At 43.5% G+C, this 19,826-nt stretch overlaps 1 protein-coding gene across 3 annotated transcripts in view; it reads right to left on the bottom strand.

Moving 5' to 3' along the window:
• mindy4 (MINDY lysine 48 deubiquitinase 4) overlaps window positions 1–19,826 on the bottom strand; it is a 194,384-nt gene that overhangs the window by 17,393 nt on the left and 157,165 nt on the right. For all 3 annotated transcript variants that reach the window (XM_041185172.1, XM_041185170.1, XM_041185171.1), the window contains exons 16-17: window positions 7,701–7,881; window positions 4,076–4,148 (exon numbers count right to left, since the gene is read on the bottom strand). In XM_041185172.1, the coding sequence (XP_041041106.1) occupies window positions 4,076–4,148; window positions 7,701–7,881 (254 nt within the window). The remainder of the gene's footprint in view (window positions 1–4,075; window positions 4,149–7,700; window positions 7,882–19,826) is intronic.

The raw sequence follows: 19,826 nt of genomic DNA, 5'->3' as shown, positions 1-19,826 counted from the left end.
GTGCTGAAGGAGGATGAGGTGGTCAACCTTGTCAAAGGCTGCAGACAGCTCAAGGAGGAGATGAGACAGTTTACCTCTGTCACAGTCATATATGTAATTTGTGACTTTGCTGAGAACCATTTTGGTACTGTGGCAGGGCAGAAACCTGACTGGAGGGATTTGAACATGGAGTTCTAAGAAAGGAAGGCTTTGGGAGGTGACGGCGTGTTCAACTACTCTGGAGAGGAAAGAGAGGTTGGAGATGGAGCAAAAAGGACAGAGGAGTCAAGGGTTTTTTTTTCAGCAAAGGCAGAGGAACGAGTCCAGGATGGGGAATTGAATGGTCAACAATTTGGCAGGATATGGTCAAGGAAGGAGGCAATAGGTCTCATGGGCCAGATGAACTTGGAGTAGGAATAAAGGGAGACAGCAGAGAAGCCGGAGAAAGATGAAAGTATAGGGCTTGGATAGGGATAGGATAGTACCTTAGAGGTACTTTGATTCGGGCTAGGGGAAGGGAGGGCAGTGGCAAAGGTAGCTGGGTGGACAATCCTAATCTTAGTGACAAAGAAGTCTATGAGCACCTCGGATCTGTTGGATGCGAGGGGAGTAGAAGGCAAGGGAGAGAGGTTAATGAATATAGCACACGCGGTAATATAAACAGACAAACTTCTGAGCTGCCTAGAAGGACTGTTACAAATCAGTGGTTATCTTTGCTTTCCAGGATGATCCTAGAATAATGAGGAGCTTTGGCAAAGCAGAATAAGACCCAACAATGCTTTATGTCCAGTTAGGTCTGACAATGAATGGCTAAGTTGGTTTAAGGAAAAATTCTGGTCATGATCACATTGTTGCTATTTGTGGGAACATGCTATGTGCTATTGGTATAAAAGTTCTTCATTGACTGTAAAGCACTTTGGGAAGGCCTGAGAAAATGAAAGGTGCTGAATAAATGAGAGGTTTTTTTTATATAAATCAGCATATTATATGCTAATATTGCACAGAGGAATGTGAGCCCCCAAGGAAAAACACATGAATAATGGCCTCTTGCCAGTATACCAGAAGGCTATCACCCTTTGGAACTGTGTCACACTATAAGCCAATGTCTTAAGAAAAGGTATTAAGGATTTGGAGCCAAGGCAGGCAGATGGAGTTGACATATGGATCAGCCATGATCTAACTGAATAATGGAACAGACTTGAGGAGTTGAATAGCTTCCTCCCACTCTTTTGTTTCTTCAACAGAGGCGGGCAGACAGAAGGAGAAAAGCATAACTTATTTCCAATTCATTCTGGTGATGTGGGCATCACTGAAAAGAATCTGTGAGAAGGGACATTTATTTCTCATTCCTGGTTGCCCTTGAAAAGGTGGCGGGCCTTCTTCTTTAATCACTGCCACAGAATCTACTCCCATTGTGTCATAGAGGTCTACAGCATAGAAAAAGGCGCTTCGGCCCATCGAATCTGTGCCGGTCAAACAAGTATCTAACTATTCTAATCTCATTTTCCTGCACTAGGCCCATTGTCTTGTATGCCTTGGCATCGCAAGTGCACACCTAAATACTTCTTAAATGTTATGAGAGTTTCTGCCTCTACCACCCTTTCAGGAAGTGAGTTCCAGATTCCCACCACCCTCTGGGTGAAAAAATTCTTCCTCACATCCCCTCTAAACTTCCTGCCCCTTACCTTAAATCTATACCCCTTGGTTTTTAATCCCTCCACCAAGAAGCAAAGTTCCTTCCTATGCCCCTCACAATTTTATACACCTCAATCATGTCCCCCCTCAATCTCCTCTGCTCCAGAGAAAATAACCCATCTATCCAATCTCTCATAGCGAAAACTCTCCAGCCCAGGCAACATCCTGGTAAATTTCCTCTGCACTCTATCCCTAGTGCAATCACATCCTTCCTATAATGCGGATTCCAGAACTGCACGCAATACTCTAGCTGTGGCCAAACCAGCATTTTATACAGTTAAAGCATAACCTCCCTGCTCTTATATTCTATGCCACGGCTAATAAAGGCAAGTATCCCATTTGCCTTCTTAAACACCTTATCCACCTGTCCCGCTACCTTAAGGGTCCAGTGGGCATGCACACCAAGGTCCTTCTGATCCTCTGTACTTCCCAGGGTCCTACTATTCATCGTGTATTTCCGTGCCTTGTTTGTCCTGCCCAAGTGCATCACCTCACACTTATCCAGATTAAATTTCATTTGCCACTGATCAGCCCATCTGACTAGCCCGTCTATATCCTCTTATAATCTAAGGCTATCCCCCTCACTATTTACCACCCCACCAATTTTCATGTCATCCGCGAACTTACTGATCAACCCTCCTTAATTCAAGTCTAAATCGTTTATATATACCACAAACAGCAAGGGACCCAATATCAATCCTTGTGGAACCCCACTGAACACAGGCATCCAATCACAAAAACACCCCTCGACCATCACCCTCTGCTTCCTGTCACTCAGCCAATTCTGGATCCAATTTGCCAAATTGCCTTGGATCCTACGGATCAGTTATCAGTCTCCCATGTGGGACCTTATCAAAAGCCTTGCTGAAGTCCAAGTAGACTACGTCAAATTCATCGCCCTCATCTATACATCTGGTCACCTCTTGCAAAAATTCTATCAAATTGGTCAGACATGGCCTCCCCTTAACAAAACCATGCTGACTGTCCTTGATTAATCCCTGCCTCTCCAAATGTAGATTAATTCTATCCCTCAGAATTCCTTCCAACAGTTTCCCCAACACTGAGGTTAGACTGACTGGCCTGTGGTTCCCTGGTTTATCCTTTCCTCCATTCTTGAATAACGGTACCACATTGACAGTCCTCCAGTCCTCTGGCACCTCTCCTGTTGCCAGAGAGGTACTGAAAATTATTGCCAGCGCCCCTGCTATCTCCTCCCTTGCCTCACTCAGCCTGGGATACATTTCATCCGGGCCTGGAGATTTATCTACTTTTCAGCCTGCCAGACCACTTAGAACCTCCTCCCTTTCTATGCTAATTTCTTTAATTATATCACAGTCCTTCTGCCTGATTTTCATACCCACATCATCCCTCTCATCTGTGAACACTGGCACAAAGTATTCATTTAGAACCCTACCTACATCTTCCGACTCCACGCACAAATTACCACTATGGTCCTTAATGGGCCCTACTCTTTGCCTAGTAATCCTCTTACTCTTAATGTACTTGTAAAATAACTTTGGATTTTCTTTTATTTTACCTGCCAATATTTCTTCATGCCCCCTTTTTGCTCTCCTAATTTCCTTTTTAAGTTCCCCCCTCCACATTCTATACTCCTCTAAAGCTTCCACTGTTTTGAGCCTCAGCATCTGCCATAAGCCTCCCTTTTTCTCTTTATCCAATCCTGTATATCCCTCGACATCCAGGGTTCCCTGGATTTGTTGTTCCCACCCTTTGTCTTTACTGGAATATGTTGGCCCTGTACTCTCCCTATTTCCTTCTTGAATGAGTCCCACTGCTCTGATGCAGATTTACCTAAAAGTAGCTGCTCCCAGTCTACTCTGGCTAAATCATATCTGATCTTATGAAAATCGGCCTTCTCCCAATTTAGAACTCTGATTTCTGGCCCATCCTTGTCCTTTTCCATAACAACCTTGAATCTAACAGAGTTATGATCACTATCTGCAAAATGCTCCCCCACTGATACCTCTACCACTTGCCCGGTTTCATTCCCTAAAATTAAGTCCAGGACTGCTCCTTCTCTTGTAGGACCTTGTACGTACTGGCTTAAAAAGCTCTCCTGGATGTATTTTAAGAATTCCACTCCCTCTAAACCTATCACACTATGACTAACTCAATTAATGTTGGGGAAGTTGAAATCCCCCACTATTACTACCCTATTATTTTTACAATTCTCTGTGCTGTTCGGGTAGGAAATTCTAGGATTTTGACCCAGCTACAATGGAGAAACAATGTCAATTATACAATCACAATCATGCATAGAGTTTTAAAAGTCTACATATAGGCCAGAAATTTCTGCTGAGTTGTTTCCATGACTTCAGTGTTAAATGTGGCAGAGATCCCATTTAAATACAAAAACCAGGATATAAATCAATTAACTCACTTCGTCCTGATGCAGAGTTCAAGTGGAGGAATTAAATCATCATCTCCTTCCAATGAGCAGCCCTCTGACGCATCTGGAAGACAAGAGTGGTGTAAGTTGGATCCCAAGATTATGGTTATTAATTCTGTACCTTTTTTGTTATTCGTTCATGAGATGTGGGAATCGCTGGCTAGGCCAGCATTTATTTCCTATCCCTAATTTAAGAGTTGACCACATTGCTGTGGGTCTGGAGTCAGATGTAGGCCAGACCTGGTAAGGACAGTAGATTTCCTTCCCTAAAGAACATTAGTGAGCCAGATGGGTGTTTACATCAAGCGGCCATGGTTTCATGATCATCATCAGACTTTTAATTCCAGATTTTTATTGAATTCAAATTTCACCATCTGCCGTGGTGGGATTCGAACCCGGGTCACTCATTACCCTGGGTCGTTGGAATACCAGTCCAATGACAAAACCACTATGCCACTGCCTCCCACAAATTCTAATCCTGTATGTTTAAATTAATAAAAACACACAGGCTGGAATATCAGAGCAGGTCAATGAGCAACTGAGGCAGAAAAGGTTAACATTTTGGGCAGGACCCTTCATCAGAACTCATGGTGTGGGGAATTTTTATATTTGCTGTTTACAGTCCAAATACTGCAATGTTATATAAAAAAGCATGGAAGGCAGTGGTGATAACAGATCACTTGCCCAAGTACTGATGAAGTGTCATTCTTGATAATGTTGCCCTTTCTCTTCATTTTTGAGATTGCTGATTTGTGAGATTTTCTTTTAACTGGCGAGGTTTATTCTGCAGATTGATTCAAAACTAAACTTTCTCCCTCCACGAGGGGCTTTGTTTCACTGCAAGAACTAATCATCAGCAAGAAAATCTGTAGCGCCCCATTTGAATTGCACAAGCTGTTCCAACATAATCAGATGAGAAATCGGAATCAGGAAACAAATGTGCGACAGAAGTCCGCCTTAATGTGAATTCACATCATGTTCCAGTAAACAAAAGATAGCCTCCCGAGAACAGGTCTAATTTCTTCCAGCAACTTGGGCCATTATTGTTTCTGGGAGTGGGGATGCTGGCAGCAAACATCAAAGCAAGTCAATAATTAGATGGTGACCTTGTTCATAACTAATCTTAGGCACAGACCTTTCCATCTAGAGACCCAAGTTTATTGATGGTCTGATCTGACTGATGCTCAAAAACAATTTGTATTTATATAGCACCCTCAACATACTAAACGTTCGAAGTCACTTCATAGGAGCATTATCAAACAAAAAGTGACACGACCACATAATGAGCTATTAGGGAAATGACTAAAAGCTTCTTCTAAAAGGTAGGTTTTAAGGAGTATCTTAAAGCAGGAGAGAACACTAGAGACGCTGAGAGTTGAAGGACTGGCTGCCAGTGTTGGAACAATTAAAATAGAGAATGTGCAAGAGGCCAGAAGTAGAGGGCCGCAGAGTTGGAGGGTTCTAGTCCTGGGCAAGATTACAGCGATGGTGGGAGGTGTTGGGGGGGGGGCGTGGTTTGCTCAATGCTGATTCCAAATCCATAGATACAGGTAAGAAACAGAATGCTCATGTGAAGGGGGTTCACAAGGGCTCTGTGTCACCTCTTTCCGGGGGTCATTCTTTCCTCAATTCATCCTTTTTTTTTGCTCTGCCTCGACTGCCTTCTGCCTTTGTTTTCTTCCTGCCCGTGCTTCCTCACAGAATGCAGCGTTGACTGCGCTTGTGAACTTCACAACCTTTTTCTTTTGAATAGACTCTCCCACTTCAGCGATGGAAATTTAAATACGTGAAGAAATATTACATTTCCGACAGGAATCACAGAACATTCAAAAAAATGCTGCAAGTGAATCATGAGATTTGGCAAATATCTTCTTCCACAGGCTACTTACGCTGGCAGTTTTCCAGTTTATGCAGAGTCTGGTCCCTTTCTACTTTTCACATTTTTATTAATGGCCATTAGCTCACAGCTGGAACCTTACAACCTGCCTCATGTGACTTGGGGATGAATGGTCCCTATCTGTCTTAAAGATTTGATGAGCTTAGACAATAATTGATTTGGTCAAATTTGTTTATATGACCTTTACTGAGTGCAATTTCCCCTGTGAGCTTTTTTTTACTGAGCTGGTTAAAATGCCTCAGTTACACTGCTGTCTGCACTACTCTGGTATAGTTGGTTACCCATTTACCTTTTAACCTCCTGCACTATGATAGTAATGCCAGGAAGGTGCACAGAGAGAATGAAGCCTATGTTCTGAGGTTTGCTCCATTGCAACTCTGGAATCTGCAGCAACCTTTTGCCTTAGTCTAGAACGTCCCTGAACTCTGGCAACTTGGCTCATAATGCTTCTTTTCAGATTTATCTTCTTTCAGTTTCGTGGGACATATTTATTTATTTTTTTTAAGTGCTGTTGTTTCATAGTGGATTAATACTGAATCATAACATTTGTTCATATTGTTACAGTACAAAGAATTTAACGCACAGGAAAAGCCCAACTGGTCCATGTCGGTGTTTATGCTCCACGCGTGCATCCTCCAACTCTACTTCAACTTACCCAATCAACAAATTCTGCTATTTCATCCACCCTCGTTTGTTTATCTAGCTTCGCCTTGAATGTATCTATGTTATTCGGCCCGATTATTTCATGTGGTAGGCAGTTCCACATTCTCCCCAGTCTGGATAAAGAGCTTCTCTTGAATTCCCGACCGGATGTATTTGTGACTATCTTATACTTATGGCCCTGTCCCACCAGTGGAAACATTCCCTCTGTATCTACCTATCAAATTCTATCATAACTTATAGCACCTCTATCAGGTCACCTCTCAGCCATCGCAGAGAACAAAGCCCCATCCTATTTAGTCTTTTAGCCTTGAGATGTGTACAGATTCCAACCCTACAGGTGCTCCTCCAGGACAGACTGTAAAGAGGCAAGACAGCTTAGTTTGGCTTGTAGTTTTTTTCCAGTGTCTGCAATATGTTCTCACTGCTATTACTTTTCTTTGCGTGGATTCAACCTTAGAAGCAAACAGGGAAAAGCTAAAAACAGCACAGGAATAGGCATTCAGGCCCTCGGGCCTGCTGCGCCATTCAATTAAATTAAAATCTTAACTCCAATATCTCCCTTGGTCTTGTAGCCCTTGGTATCATTGCCTAATGAAAACCAACCAATCTCAATTTTGAAATTTTCAATTGATCCCCAGCTTCGGGAGTTTATTGGGAAGGAGAGTTCCAGATTTCCACTTCCCTTACAGTGAGGAAGTGATTCCTGACAGCACCCCTGAATGACCTAGCTCAAATGTTAAGGCTATGGCCCCTTGTTCTGGACGACTCAACCAGAGGAATTAGCTTCTCTCTATCTACCCTATCGAATCCTTCAATCATTTTGAACTCCTCAATTAGATCACCCCTTCATCTTCTGCACTCAGGAACACCAATCTGTGCAGCCTGCCCTCATAATTTAGCTCTTTTAGTGCTGGTATTGTTCTGGTGGCTCTGCACCCCCTCAAAGCCAATGTATCTTTAAGGCTCATAACTGAACATTGCCCCAGGTGGAGTCTGACCAAACTAGTTCTTCACTCAAAGGAATACTTCTAAATTGGAATTTTGTAGATTACCTACCCACTGTGAGTCGAATTTCATCCTGTTGATTGGCCAGACCATCATAGTAATAGAGGTCAAATTGTCTCTCAAATTTCCAGTCACTCATCAACTCCTTCTTCAGGCAGAATAAGACGCTAAAGTGGCTCTCACTACACACCACCCAGATTGGAAACTTAGGAGTTTTCAGGAAGGAACCCACCTGGAAAAGAGAAAGATCCATATTTTCAGAGATAAACATAATTATGTTAAGAACAGTTTAATATCCTGGCCAATCTTTATCCCCACTCTCTGCTTCCTGTCCATTAACCAATCCTATATCCATGTTAATAAATCAGTCAGCTGAAGATGGCTGGGCCTAGGACACTACCCTCAGGAACTCCTGCAGTGGTGTCCTGGGACTGAGATTATTGACCTCCAACAATAACAATCTGCCTTTGGTATGACTCCCACTATTCGATAGTATTTCCCCTCCCCCCCACCCCAACCATCCGATTCCCACTGACTTGGACTCCTTGATGCCACACTCAGTCAAATGCTGCCTTGATTTCAAGGGCAGTCCCTCTCACATCACCTTCTGAATTCAGCTCTTTTACCCATATTTAGATTAAAACTATAATGAGGTCAGGAGCCGAATAACCCAGGTGGAACCCAAACTGAGCATTAGTGAGCAGAGTATTGCTAAGTATGTGACACTTGATAGCACTGTCGACAACACCTTCCATCACTTTGCTGATGATCAAGGGGAGACTGATGGTAAATGGTAGGGTTGGATCTGACCTGCTTTTTGTGGACAGGACATATCTGGGGAATTTTCCACAGATTTGCAAAAATATTCAGCCAGAAGTGCTGATCCATCTCAGCCTCCCCCAGAGGTCCCCTGCATCACAGATGTCAGTCTTCAGTAATTCAATTCACTCCATGTGATATGAAGAAAGGCTGATAGCGCTGGATACTGCAAAGGCTATGGGCCCTGACAATATTCCAGCAATAGCACTGAAGACTTGTGCTCCAGAACTTGCCGCGCCCTAGCCAAGCTGATCCAGAACAGCTACAACACTGGGATCTACCCAGCATAGTTATGTCCTGTACACAAAAAGCAAGACAAATCCAACCTGTCCAATTACTGTCCATCTGTCTACTCTCCATCATCAGTAAAGTGATCAACAATGCTATCAAGCGACACTTGCTTTGCAATCAGCTGCTCACTGACACTCTTCAGGTTCCACCAGGGCCATTCAGCTCCTGACCTCATTACAGCCTTGGTTCAAACATGGACAAAAGAACTGAACTCCTGAGGTGATGTGAGAGTGACTGCCCTTAACATCAAGGCAGCATTTGACTGAGTGTAGCATCAAGGAGAACCTAGCAAAACTGGAGTCAATGGGAATCAGGGGGAAATTCTCCACTAGAATCATACCTAGCACAAAGAAAGATGGTTGTGATTGTTGGAGGTCAATTATCTCAGTTCTAGGACATCACTGCAGGAGTTCCTCAAGCTAGTGTCCTAGGCCCAACCATCTTCAGCTGCTTCATCAATGACCCTTCTTCCATCACAAGGTCAGAAGTGGGGATGTTTGCTGATGATTGCATCAGCACCATTTGCAACTCCTCAGATATTGAAGCAGCCCATGCCCAAATGGGCAATATCCAGGCTTGGGCTGACAGGTAGCAATTAACATTCACGCCACACAAGTGCCACGAAATGACCATCTCCAACAAGAGAGAATCTAACCATCGCCCCTTGGCATTCAATGGCACTACCTTCACTGAATTCCCCACTATCATCATCCTGGGGGTTACCATTGACCAGAAACTTAACTGGACTAGCCATACAAATAGTGTGGCTACAAGAGCAGGTTAGAGGCTAGGAATCCTGCAAGGGGTAACTTACCTCCTGACTCCCCAAAGCCTGTGCACCATCTGCAAAGCATAAGTCAGGAGTGTAATGGAATAATCACACTTGCCTGGATGAGTGCAGCTCCAACAACACTCAAGAAGCTTGACACCATCCAGAACAATGCAGCTCACTTGATTGGCACCCCATCGACAAACACTCACTCCCTCCACCACCGACACACAGTAGCAGCAGTGTGTACCACCTACAAGATGCATTGCAGGAACTCACCAAGCCTCCTTCGACAGCACCTTCCAAACCCACAACCGCTACCATCTAGAAGGGCAAGGGCAGCAGGTAGCTTGGAGCACCACTACCTGGAAGTTCCCCTCCAAGCTCTCACCATCCCAACTTAGAAATATATCATCATTCCTTCACTGTTGCTGGGTCAAAATCCTGGAACTTCCTCCCTAACAGGGCGTGGGTGTGCCTATAACACATGGACTGCAGCAGTCCCAAAAGGCAGCTTACCACCATCTTCTCAAATGCAATTAGGGGTGGGAAAAAGCTGCTGGTGTAGCCAGTGATGCCACATCCCATGAATGAATTTTTTAAAATTGCCAGGTAGATGCCAGCGTTGTAGCTGTACTGGATCAGCTTGGCTAAGGCCGCAGCTAGTTCTGGAGCACAAGTTTGGTACTTTGCTAGAATGTTGTCAGAGCCCATAGCCTTTGCAGTATCCAGTGCCTTTGTTGTTTCTTGATATCACGCGGAGTGAATCTAACTTGCTGAAGACTGGCATGTGAGATGCTAGGGACCCCCGGAGGGACTGAGATAGATCATGCACCCTGCATTTCTTGCTGAAGATGATTGCAAATTCTACAACCTTGTCTTTTGCATTCATGTACTGGGCTCCCCCATCATTGAGGATGGGGATCTTTGTGGACGCTTCTCCTCTTGTTAGTTGTTTAATTGTCCACCACCGATGATGACTGGATGTGGGAGCACTGCAGAGCTTAGATCTCATCTGTTGGTTATAGAATCGCTTAGTTACATCTATCGCATGCAGCTTCCGCTGTTTGGCACCCAAGTAATCCTGTGTTGTAGCTTCACCAGCTTGACACCTCATTTTTAGGTACACCTGGTGCTGCATGCCGTCCTGCACTCTTCACTGAAGCAGGGTTGATCCACCGGTTTGATGGCAATGGTGGAGTAGGAATATGCCAGGCCACGAGGTTGCAGGTTGTGGTGGAATACAATTCTGCTGCTGCTAGTGGACCACTGCGCCTCATGAACGCCCAGATTTGAGTTGCTACATCTGTTTACAAACTAACCCATTTAGAGCAGTGGTGATGACACTGAAGTTCCCCACCCAGAGTATATTCTGTGCCCTTGCCACCCTCAGTGCTTCTTCCAATTGGCGTCCAACAAGAAAGAGTACTGATTCATCAGCTGAAGCAGGGCAGTACGTGGTAATCAGCAGGAGATTTCTTTGCCCATGTTTGACCTGATGCACTGAAATTTCATGGGGTCTGGAGTCAATATTGAGGATTTCCAAGGCAACTCCCTCCTGATTGTGTACCACTGTGCTGCCACCTCTGCTGGGTCTGTCCTGCCAGTAGGACAGGGCATATCCAGGGATGGTAATAGTGGTATCTGGTACATTTTCTGTAAGATACGATTTAGTGACTAGCCTGTGGAACAGTTCACCTGATTTTGCCACAACCCCCCCAGATGTTAGTAAGGAGGACTTTGCAGGATTGACTGGGCTGGTTCGCTGTTGTCGTTTCTGTTGTGGAGTGTTGGTTATATCTTGGTAGGTTTGATGAAGTCTTCATAGCCTTTAGTGGTTAACTGTAAGTCTTTATTAACTTCTGGAACTATTTACAATTATACAGTAAAGGGTACAAGTGAGGATCTGTCTCCATGATTAGGTTTGCACACCACACTGACTCTGGGGTCATGTGCTCTCTTACATCACTGTGTGGACGGTACTACACTCAGTCCTACATTAACCCTATATGTGCCAGCTTCTTATACTACACCTCCCCCCAAGTCTTTATCCAATGCATTTTAAGTAATCATAGTTTACCTTGTGTCTTACATTGTTATTATTACATTGTCATTACTCCATCTGCCCCTTCAAGTCCTTGAATACAAAGGTTCAGACGGCCTGGAGGCCTTATAGCCTTTTCGTGTCTTGTTTGCTCTACTGTTGGAGGAGGGGTAGGCTCTGTCGCTGCTGGTTCTGTAAGTTTGGGGGTTGTCTTGTCATCTGGGTATGCTTTCATCCTTTTCTTCCATTCTTTCATGTTGAACCGCACCTGGTCAGTTGGACTGTTTGGTGGTTGCTACTCTAACAGGTGGACATACATTGTATTAATCTCCTTGTCATTGCTTTCGCTTGTTCCGTCATCACGACGTATGTGGAAACTTACGTTTCAAAAATGGAACCCACGATCTGACTTGTTTCACAACTTTACTCAAATTTTTGAGTGTTTTCTTCTTTTCCAGTTGTCTTTCGAGCTTATGATACTTCCCATTTAGTTCAGCAACTGCTCTACTAAGTTGAGTTCTCTTTGTTTCAGAGCTATCCACGGAACTCTGACATAGATTTGACAGCTTCAGCTCGGCATTCGGTTCTGATCAGAATCTTTCTTCCATGGTCACTGACTCCTGCTTGGACTCTTTCAATTCATTCGTTAGACCGTCAATCTGTTTCATAGAATTTCTCTTTTCTGCTTTCAAAGCCTGGATTTGCTCTTCCACATAGTGTATTTCAATCTTATGTTGGTCAGATTGGACCAAAGTTCAAGAAGTTCATCAGTTTTGGTTGCTAATTCTGCTTCCAACCAACTGTTCTAGAGTCACCAACAATTCCTTCTCCTGTTCTAGGCACTTTCCACAAAGTTTAATAAAGGCTTCTGATGCTTGAAGCTCATCAAGTTTCAATTGAATCTTTGATGAAATTGCTTCTTCAAGTTGGTCATTTAAGCATTTCAATTCCTCTTTCGAGTGTTCTACTTCCTGTGAGCAACATTCTAGTGTTCTCATCAGTTCCCGTTTTTCCTTTACAAGCTCATCTTTCGTACATGAAAGTTGGTTCTCCACACTGATCAGTTTTTGTTTCACAGAACATAATTCCTCTGTGCTATCCTTCAAGCTCACATTCTGTAATGCCACTTCTGCCAATTGTTTCCGAGACTCTTAATTTCTTTTGTGAGAAGTTCTACTTTCTCTTGCCATTCTAGGTTCTTAATTCTCATCTCTTCATAGATATATTTCCAAATTTTCTTCCAAATGTTCCACCATTTTCTTTAGCTCTGCAATCTCTTTCTTGTCCCTCTTGGTTTCCTCCTGAAGGATCCTTGTAGCATGCGAAGGTCCTTCAACATATTTTCCTTTTTGTTACGAAGCCTCAATCACTTTGCCTTGAGTTTTCTTACAATGTAACAGAGTCTCATCGAGTTTGTTCTGCTGTTCCACCATTCTGCTGTTCCAAGTAGTCTTTATTCCTTCATGCTGCTGAAGGGTTATGTATGGCTTTTGAATTTGATCTTGAAGGACAATTAGCTGTTCTTTCAACTATTTATTGTTTGGCCTTCTCACTCTATGCTTCAGTGTATTGCTTTGTCACTACTGACAATTCTGCTACAACTTCTTCTGACGTAGTGTTCAAATTTTTTAACTCCTCGTATTGTTCCTGGGAAACATATCAGTTCTTCCAAGAGTCTTTCAAGGCCACAACTTCTTTGAGTATATTTTCTGTCTGCTTTTATGCCTGGCTGAGTTTTCCCAACTCACACTCCTATTTGCCAACTGTGGAATTCAGGGCTGTCATTTCCTCCTGGTACCTTTGTGATGCCTCAGAAATCAGATTTCGAACAGTTTACTTAATTGAAGACTTTAGTTTATAGTGTGTTTTACTTCTGATTTTCTTGTTCAACCTGTAGCAGGGTTTTGTCCTTGTCATTCAGTGCCAGCTGCACACACACTGTCCTGCCACCTGCAATTGCAGTTCTGGAAACATGTCAGGATCTCCAAAAAGATATATCTTTGGGTCTTCTGGAAGCTCCCTGGCTCTCTGGTGCCTTTGTGTGGTTTGCTTGGGTATCGTCTTTTGCCCTTTTGTACTTTTACAGAGGGTTTCTAAACCTCTTTTTAAGTTCTGTGCACTTGACAACTTAAAGATGAAAAGCTGGTTAAGGACTCAATGCACTGCATTAGGATTACTTCATCAGCAAATTCACCAAACCAGTATAAAAAGGTATTAATCTGGACTTTTTCTGATTTTCTACTTAGACGTGATGTACTCCCTCAATTTAAAAATTCTCTTCTCCAGGACACCCAATTTTGTGATTGATGTGGACCTTGGTCAAGTCTGAATTCATTTGAAAAAGTGGAATTCTGATCCGTAGCCATATTTTTTTTAAAAAAAGTGTAGGTTCTTGCTGTGCGTCAGGAGCTTTTAAAACTTCAAGATGGCATCGCCCTTCTCCTGGAGACAGAGATTTCTCGCACTTACCAGTTTTGCGGGCTCCACTACAAAGGTGATCATACTCAGCTTGAAAAAGTTTTCAACAATGGTTGCCTGGAACTGCTGCCTGCAGAGTTCTCTTCCTTCATATTTTACTTTAAAGACACAAATTCATCGAATCCTGGCTTCTGCTTCTCTTTAGTTGGGCTTAAAAAGTCGCGATTCTTCCAGAGGATTCAATTAATTATTTCTTTCATTTTGGAGAGAGCTCAGATGCCAAACTGACTCGAGGATTGGGTTTTAGTGACGAGTTTTTTCAAACTGCACTTCTGACTCTGAATTATTTTAAGGTTTCTCAGGGCTTGCTGTAGCCTGGAATTTTAAAAAGATTGAGCTCACTCTACTGACTCTGCATTCTGGGATTTGAAGGTGGACTTCCAAAAGAATTGCAATGGAGTCTTCATCTACAGCAAGGAATTTTACTGGAACTTTTTTCTTGGCGAATTTTCCTCTGCCTCATGCTTCTGGAGCTTCTTTCCAGGGTGGACTGCTTTGCTGAATTCTTCCTCAGTCTTCAAGGATTTTGGTTTGTCTCTCCATTTTAGTGATTTGGTTTTTTTCCACGAGCTGCCACCATGTTCTGGGTTGTTGGTTACATCTCGGTAGGTTTGATGAAATCTTTGTGGACTTTAGCAGGTTAACTGTACGTCCTTATTAACTCTTTGAACTATTTACAAATATACAGTAAAAGGTACAAACTTGGAGCTGTCTCCAAACTTAGGTCTGCACGCGGCTCTGTCCAACAACACACTGACCCTGGGTGCAGGTCAAGTGCTTGCCTACATCACTGTGTGGGCAGTACTGTACTCAGTCCCACATTAACCCTATACAACAGTTTTCTCTATCTAGGTTGATGCCGGATGGTCTGTTCAGTTTCATTACTTTTAAACTTCATAGTGGTTTGATACAACTGAGAGGCTTGCTAGGCCATTTCAGAGGGCATTTAAGAGTCAGCCACATTGGTATGGGTCTGGATCACATGTAGGCCATACCAGGTAAGGATGGCAGATTTCTTTCCCTAAAGGACATTGGCAAACTATTGGCCATGGCCATTCTGGCTAGTTTTCTTTATTTTTTCCTTTTTATCAACTTTTTGCTTGCCCTTTGCTCGTTTCTAAAGCACTTCCAATCCTCAGACTTGCTACTATTCTTTGCCACATTATAAATCTCTTCTTTTAAACTAACTTCATTAGTAAGCCACAGGTGGATCTTTTCTTATTGAGTTTTTGTTTTTAAAGGAAGTTTTTTTGTTAACATTTTGAATCATTTTTCCTACTGTTTATTCAGTGTCATATCTTTTAGTCTATCTACCCAATCAACCTTAGCCAGCTCTCCTCTCATGCCTACGTACTTGGCTTTTGTTTGGGACTGGAGTGTCAAACTTCATAGGAATTCAATTGTATTATGATCACCTTTTCCCAGAGGACCTTTTACTATTGGATTCTGAGACTTGATGGGCTGAATAGCCTCTTTGCTGAAATATTCTATGATTCTGCAACCCTCCCAAGATCTCTGTAGTCCTCTAGTTCTGGCCTTTTGTGCATCCCCTCATTTGGGGGCAAATTCTATTTTCATCAGTTTCTGGATTTCCCAGAAGGGAGACTCTGGCTTTTCAGGGTTTTCGGATTTCAATATGTAACATTCTCCAAATAAGTAAAACTTTTTTTTATCCAAGAGAAAGGGTATTCACAGGCTCCTCTATGGCCCTGTATACCAAATCATTGATTTGTTAACTGCGACGAGGATCATACAAAATAGGACGAAGAGCTGAAGGGTTTTCATGTATAGAAGGTCCAGGAATGAGCTCAAAATGATAAAAAAAATAGAATAACTGGAAAAACTATTTCCTCTAGTAAAGGAATCACGGATAAGCTGACAATCTTAAAATTAAGGTTAGCCCATTCAGGAGTCAAATCAGGATGTACTTGGACACAAAAGGTTGTCGAAATCTGAAGTTCTCTGCCCAAAGAGGCTGTGGATGCTGGGGGTCAATTGGAGATGGATAGATTTCTCTTGGGTGAGGGTATCAAGTAAAGTGGAGCAAAGGTGGGTAAATGCAGTTGAGGAAAAGTACAAATCATAGAAAAAATAGAAGCAGGAGTAGGTCATTCAGCCCTTCAAGCCTGCTTCACCATTCAATATGATCATGGCAGGTCCTCTATCTCAGCGTTATAGTCCCGCTCTCTCCCCATACCCCTTGATGCCTTTAGGGTCTAGAAATCTATCGATTTCCTTCTTAAATATATTTAGTGGCTTGGCCTCCTCAGCCCTCTGTGGTAGAAAATTCCACAGGTTCACCACCCTCTGAGCGAAGAAGTTTCTCCTGATCTCAGTCCTAAACGGCCTACCCCATATCCTGAGATTGTGACCCCTTGGTTCTAGACCCAGCCAGGGGAAATATCATCCCTGTATCCAGTCTGCCCAGCCCTGTCAGAATTTTTTCTAAACTCCAGTGAACACAGTCCTAGTTGGCCCAATCTCTCCTCATACTGCAATCCTGCCATCCCAGGAATCAGTCTGGTGAACCATTGCTGCTCTCCCACTATGGCAAGTATATCCTTTCTTAGGTAAGGAGACCAAAACTACACACAATACTCCAGATGTGGTCTTACCAAGCCCCTATACAGCTGCAGTAAGACATCCTTGCTCCAATATTCAAGTCCTCTTGCAATGAAAGCCAATGTACCATTTGCCTTCTTAACTGCTTGCTGCACCTGCATGCGTTGCTTTCAGTGATTAGTGTACAAAGAAATCAGGGACCTTTGTACATCAACATTTCCCAATTTATCACCATTTAAATAATACTCTGCCATTCTGTTTTTCCTACCAAAGTTAATTACTTCACACTTATCAATGTTATACTGCATCTGCCATGTATTTGCCCACTCACTCAATTTGTCTAAATCGCCTTGAAGCCTCTTATCATCCTTCTCACCACTCACATTCCCATTTAGTTTTGTGTTGTAATCAGGCACAATCTAACCAATCTAACCTCTCAACAATCTAACAGCCTCTGGAGGGCCCCAGCATCAGATGCCAGTCTTCAGCCAATTCAATTCACCCCATGTGATATCAAAAACGGCTGAAGGCACTGGATACTGCGAAGGCTATGGGCCCTGACAATATTCTAGCAATAGTACTGAAGACTTGTGCTCCAGAACTTGCCCTGCCCCTAGCCAGTACAGCTACAACACTGGCATCTACCCTGCAATGTGGCAAATTCCCAGGTATTTCCTGTACACAAAAAGCAGGGCAAACCTAACCGAGCCAATTACTGCCCCATTAGTCTACTCTCGATCATCAATAAAGTGACGGAAGGGATCATCAACAGTGCTATCAAGTGGCACTTACCTAGCAATAGCCTGCTCACTGATGGTCAGTTTGGGTTCCGCCAGGGCCACTTAGCTCGACCTCATTACGGCCTTGGTTCAAGCTTGGACAAAAAAGCTGAATGCCAGGGGTCAGGTGAGAGTGGCTGCCCTTGACATCAAGGCAGTATTTGACAGTGTGGCATCAAGGAGTCCTAGCAAAACTAGAGTCAATGTGAATCAAGGGGAAAACTCTCCACTGGTTGGAGTCATACCTAGCACAAAGGAAGATGGTTGTGGTTGTTGGAGGTCAGTCATCTCAGCTCCAGGATATCACTGCAGGAGTTCCTCAGGGGAGTGTCCTAGGCCCAACCTTCTTCAGCTGCTTCATCAATGACCTTCCTTCCATCATAAGGTCAGAAATGGGGATGTTCGCTGATGATTGCACAATGCTCAGCAGCATTCACGACTCCTCAGATACTGAAGCAGTCTATGTCTAACTGCAGCAAGACCCGGAAAATATCCAGGCTTGGGCTGACAAGTGGCAAGGAACATTTGCGTGCACAAGTGCCAGGCAATGATCATCTCCAACGAGAGAATCTAACCATCGCCCCTTGACATTCAATGATATTACCATCACTGAATCCCCCACTACCAACATCCTGGGGGCTTACCATTGACCAGAAATGTAACTGGACTAGCCATATAAATACTGTGGCTACAAGAGCAGGTCAGAGACTAGGAATCCTGCAGTGAGTAACTCACCTCTTGACTCCCCAAAGCCTGTCCACCACCTACAAGGCAGGGGAGATGGTGGCGTACTGGTAACGTCACTGGACTAGTGATCCAGAGGTCCAGGCTAATGCTCTAGGAACATGGGTTCAAATTCCACCATGGTAGCTGGTGGAATGTGAATTCAGTTAATAAATCCGGAATATAAGGCTAGTCTCAGTGATGTTACTCATGAAACTATCATCGATTATCGTAAAAACTCATCTGGTTCACTAATGCCCTTGAGGGAAGGAAATCTGCCATCTTTACATGGTCAGGCCTACATGTGACTCCAGACCCACAGAAATGTGGTTGACTCTTAACTTCCCTCTGAAATAGCCCAGCAAGCCACTCAGTTCAAGGGGCAGTTGAGGATGGGAAACAAATGTTGGCCTTGCCAGCGACACCCACATCCCATGAAAGAATAAAGAGGGAAAAAAAAGTTAAGAGTGTGATGGAATACTCCTCAATTGTCTGGATGAGTGCAGCTCCAACAATACTCAAGAAGTTGACACCATCCAGGACAAAGCAACCCGCTTGTTTGGCATCACTCCCTCCACCACCAACGAACAGTGGCTGCAGTGTGTACCATCTACAAGATGCACTGAAGGAACTCACCAAGGCTCCTTAGGCAGCATCTTCCAAACCCACGACCACCACCATCTAGAAGGACAAGGGTACCAGATACATGGGAACATCACCACCTGCAAGTGCCCCTCTAAGTCACTCACCATTCTGACTTGGAAATATATCGTCGTTCCTTCACTGTCACTGGGTCAAAATCCAGGAACTTACTCCCTAACAGCACTATGGGTGTACCTACACCACAGGGACTGCAGCGATTCAAGAAGGCAGCTCAATACCACCTTCTCAAGGTCAGTTAGGGATAGGCTATAAATTCTGGCCTAGCCAATGACATCCACATTCCATCAATGAATAAAAAGTGAAGTAAGCTTAAGGGGCTGAATGGCCTACTCCTGTGCCTACTTGCATTCTGATTTTATTCACAGCATTTCAGCAACAGTATCTTCAAGCTCCTCTGACCATTGCATTCCATGCCTTCCTGTTCTGATTTTCTCCCTACCTCTGTTGGCATCTACTCCTTGCTGGGATTATGGTTCCATTAATGCTAGCTACCCTCCTGCACCTCGCTAACGTATTACATGAACCCAGAATATATATTTTAAAAATTATTCTTCCATTAAGACTCACAACTGCACCCAATTCTGGACTTAACCAACATCTGCATGTTGGGCCAAATGGCTTCTTTCTATGTTGCATCATTCTAAGGTTCAAACAGCCACTTGCTATGAGATTGGAGCTGGCTAAGGACATAAAAGGACAGAAAAATGAGTTGGACACACAGAACATCCAATAAGAGACAAAGGGGAGAGTGATGTTCATAAAGCAGTCAGTATAAATCTGACATGCATTCTTACCCCTCTGCTACTTACTCACCTGATGGACAAATATGAAACTTACTGAAAAATTGAAGATTTTTTTGAGTTTTCTGTTTCTTCTCACTGGATTTGTTGGCTTCACTGCAGAAAATGGGAGATTGGAGACAATGGTGCTGATGAACGGAGCTTTGAAAGATGAACTGGCAACAGCATCATACAGTGATGGCAATTGATTTTGCTAAAGGTACCGGAAACGGCCTGCTGCACAAAACTTGGCTTCAATGCTGGGAAGTT

Source organism: Carcharodon carcharias, chromosome 3, assembly GCF_017639515.1.
Source record: "Carcharodon carcharias isolate sCarCar2 chromosome 3, sCarCar2.pri, whole genome shotgun sequence".
Taxonomy (NCBI): Eukaryota; Metazoa; Chordata; class Chondrichthyes; order Lamniformes; family Lamnidae; genus Carcharodon; species Carcharodon carcharias.
Note: the sequence above shows the minus strand (reverse complement) of the source record. Positions and strands in the feature narration are given on the sequence as shown.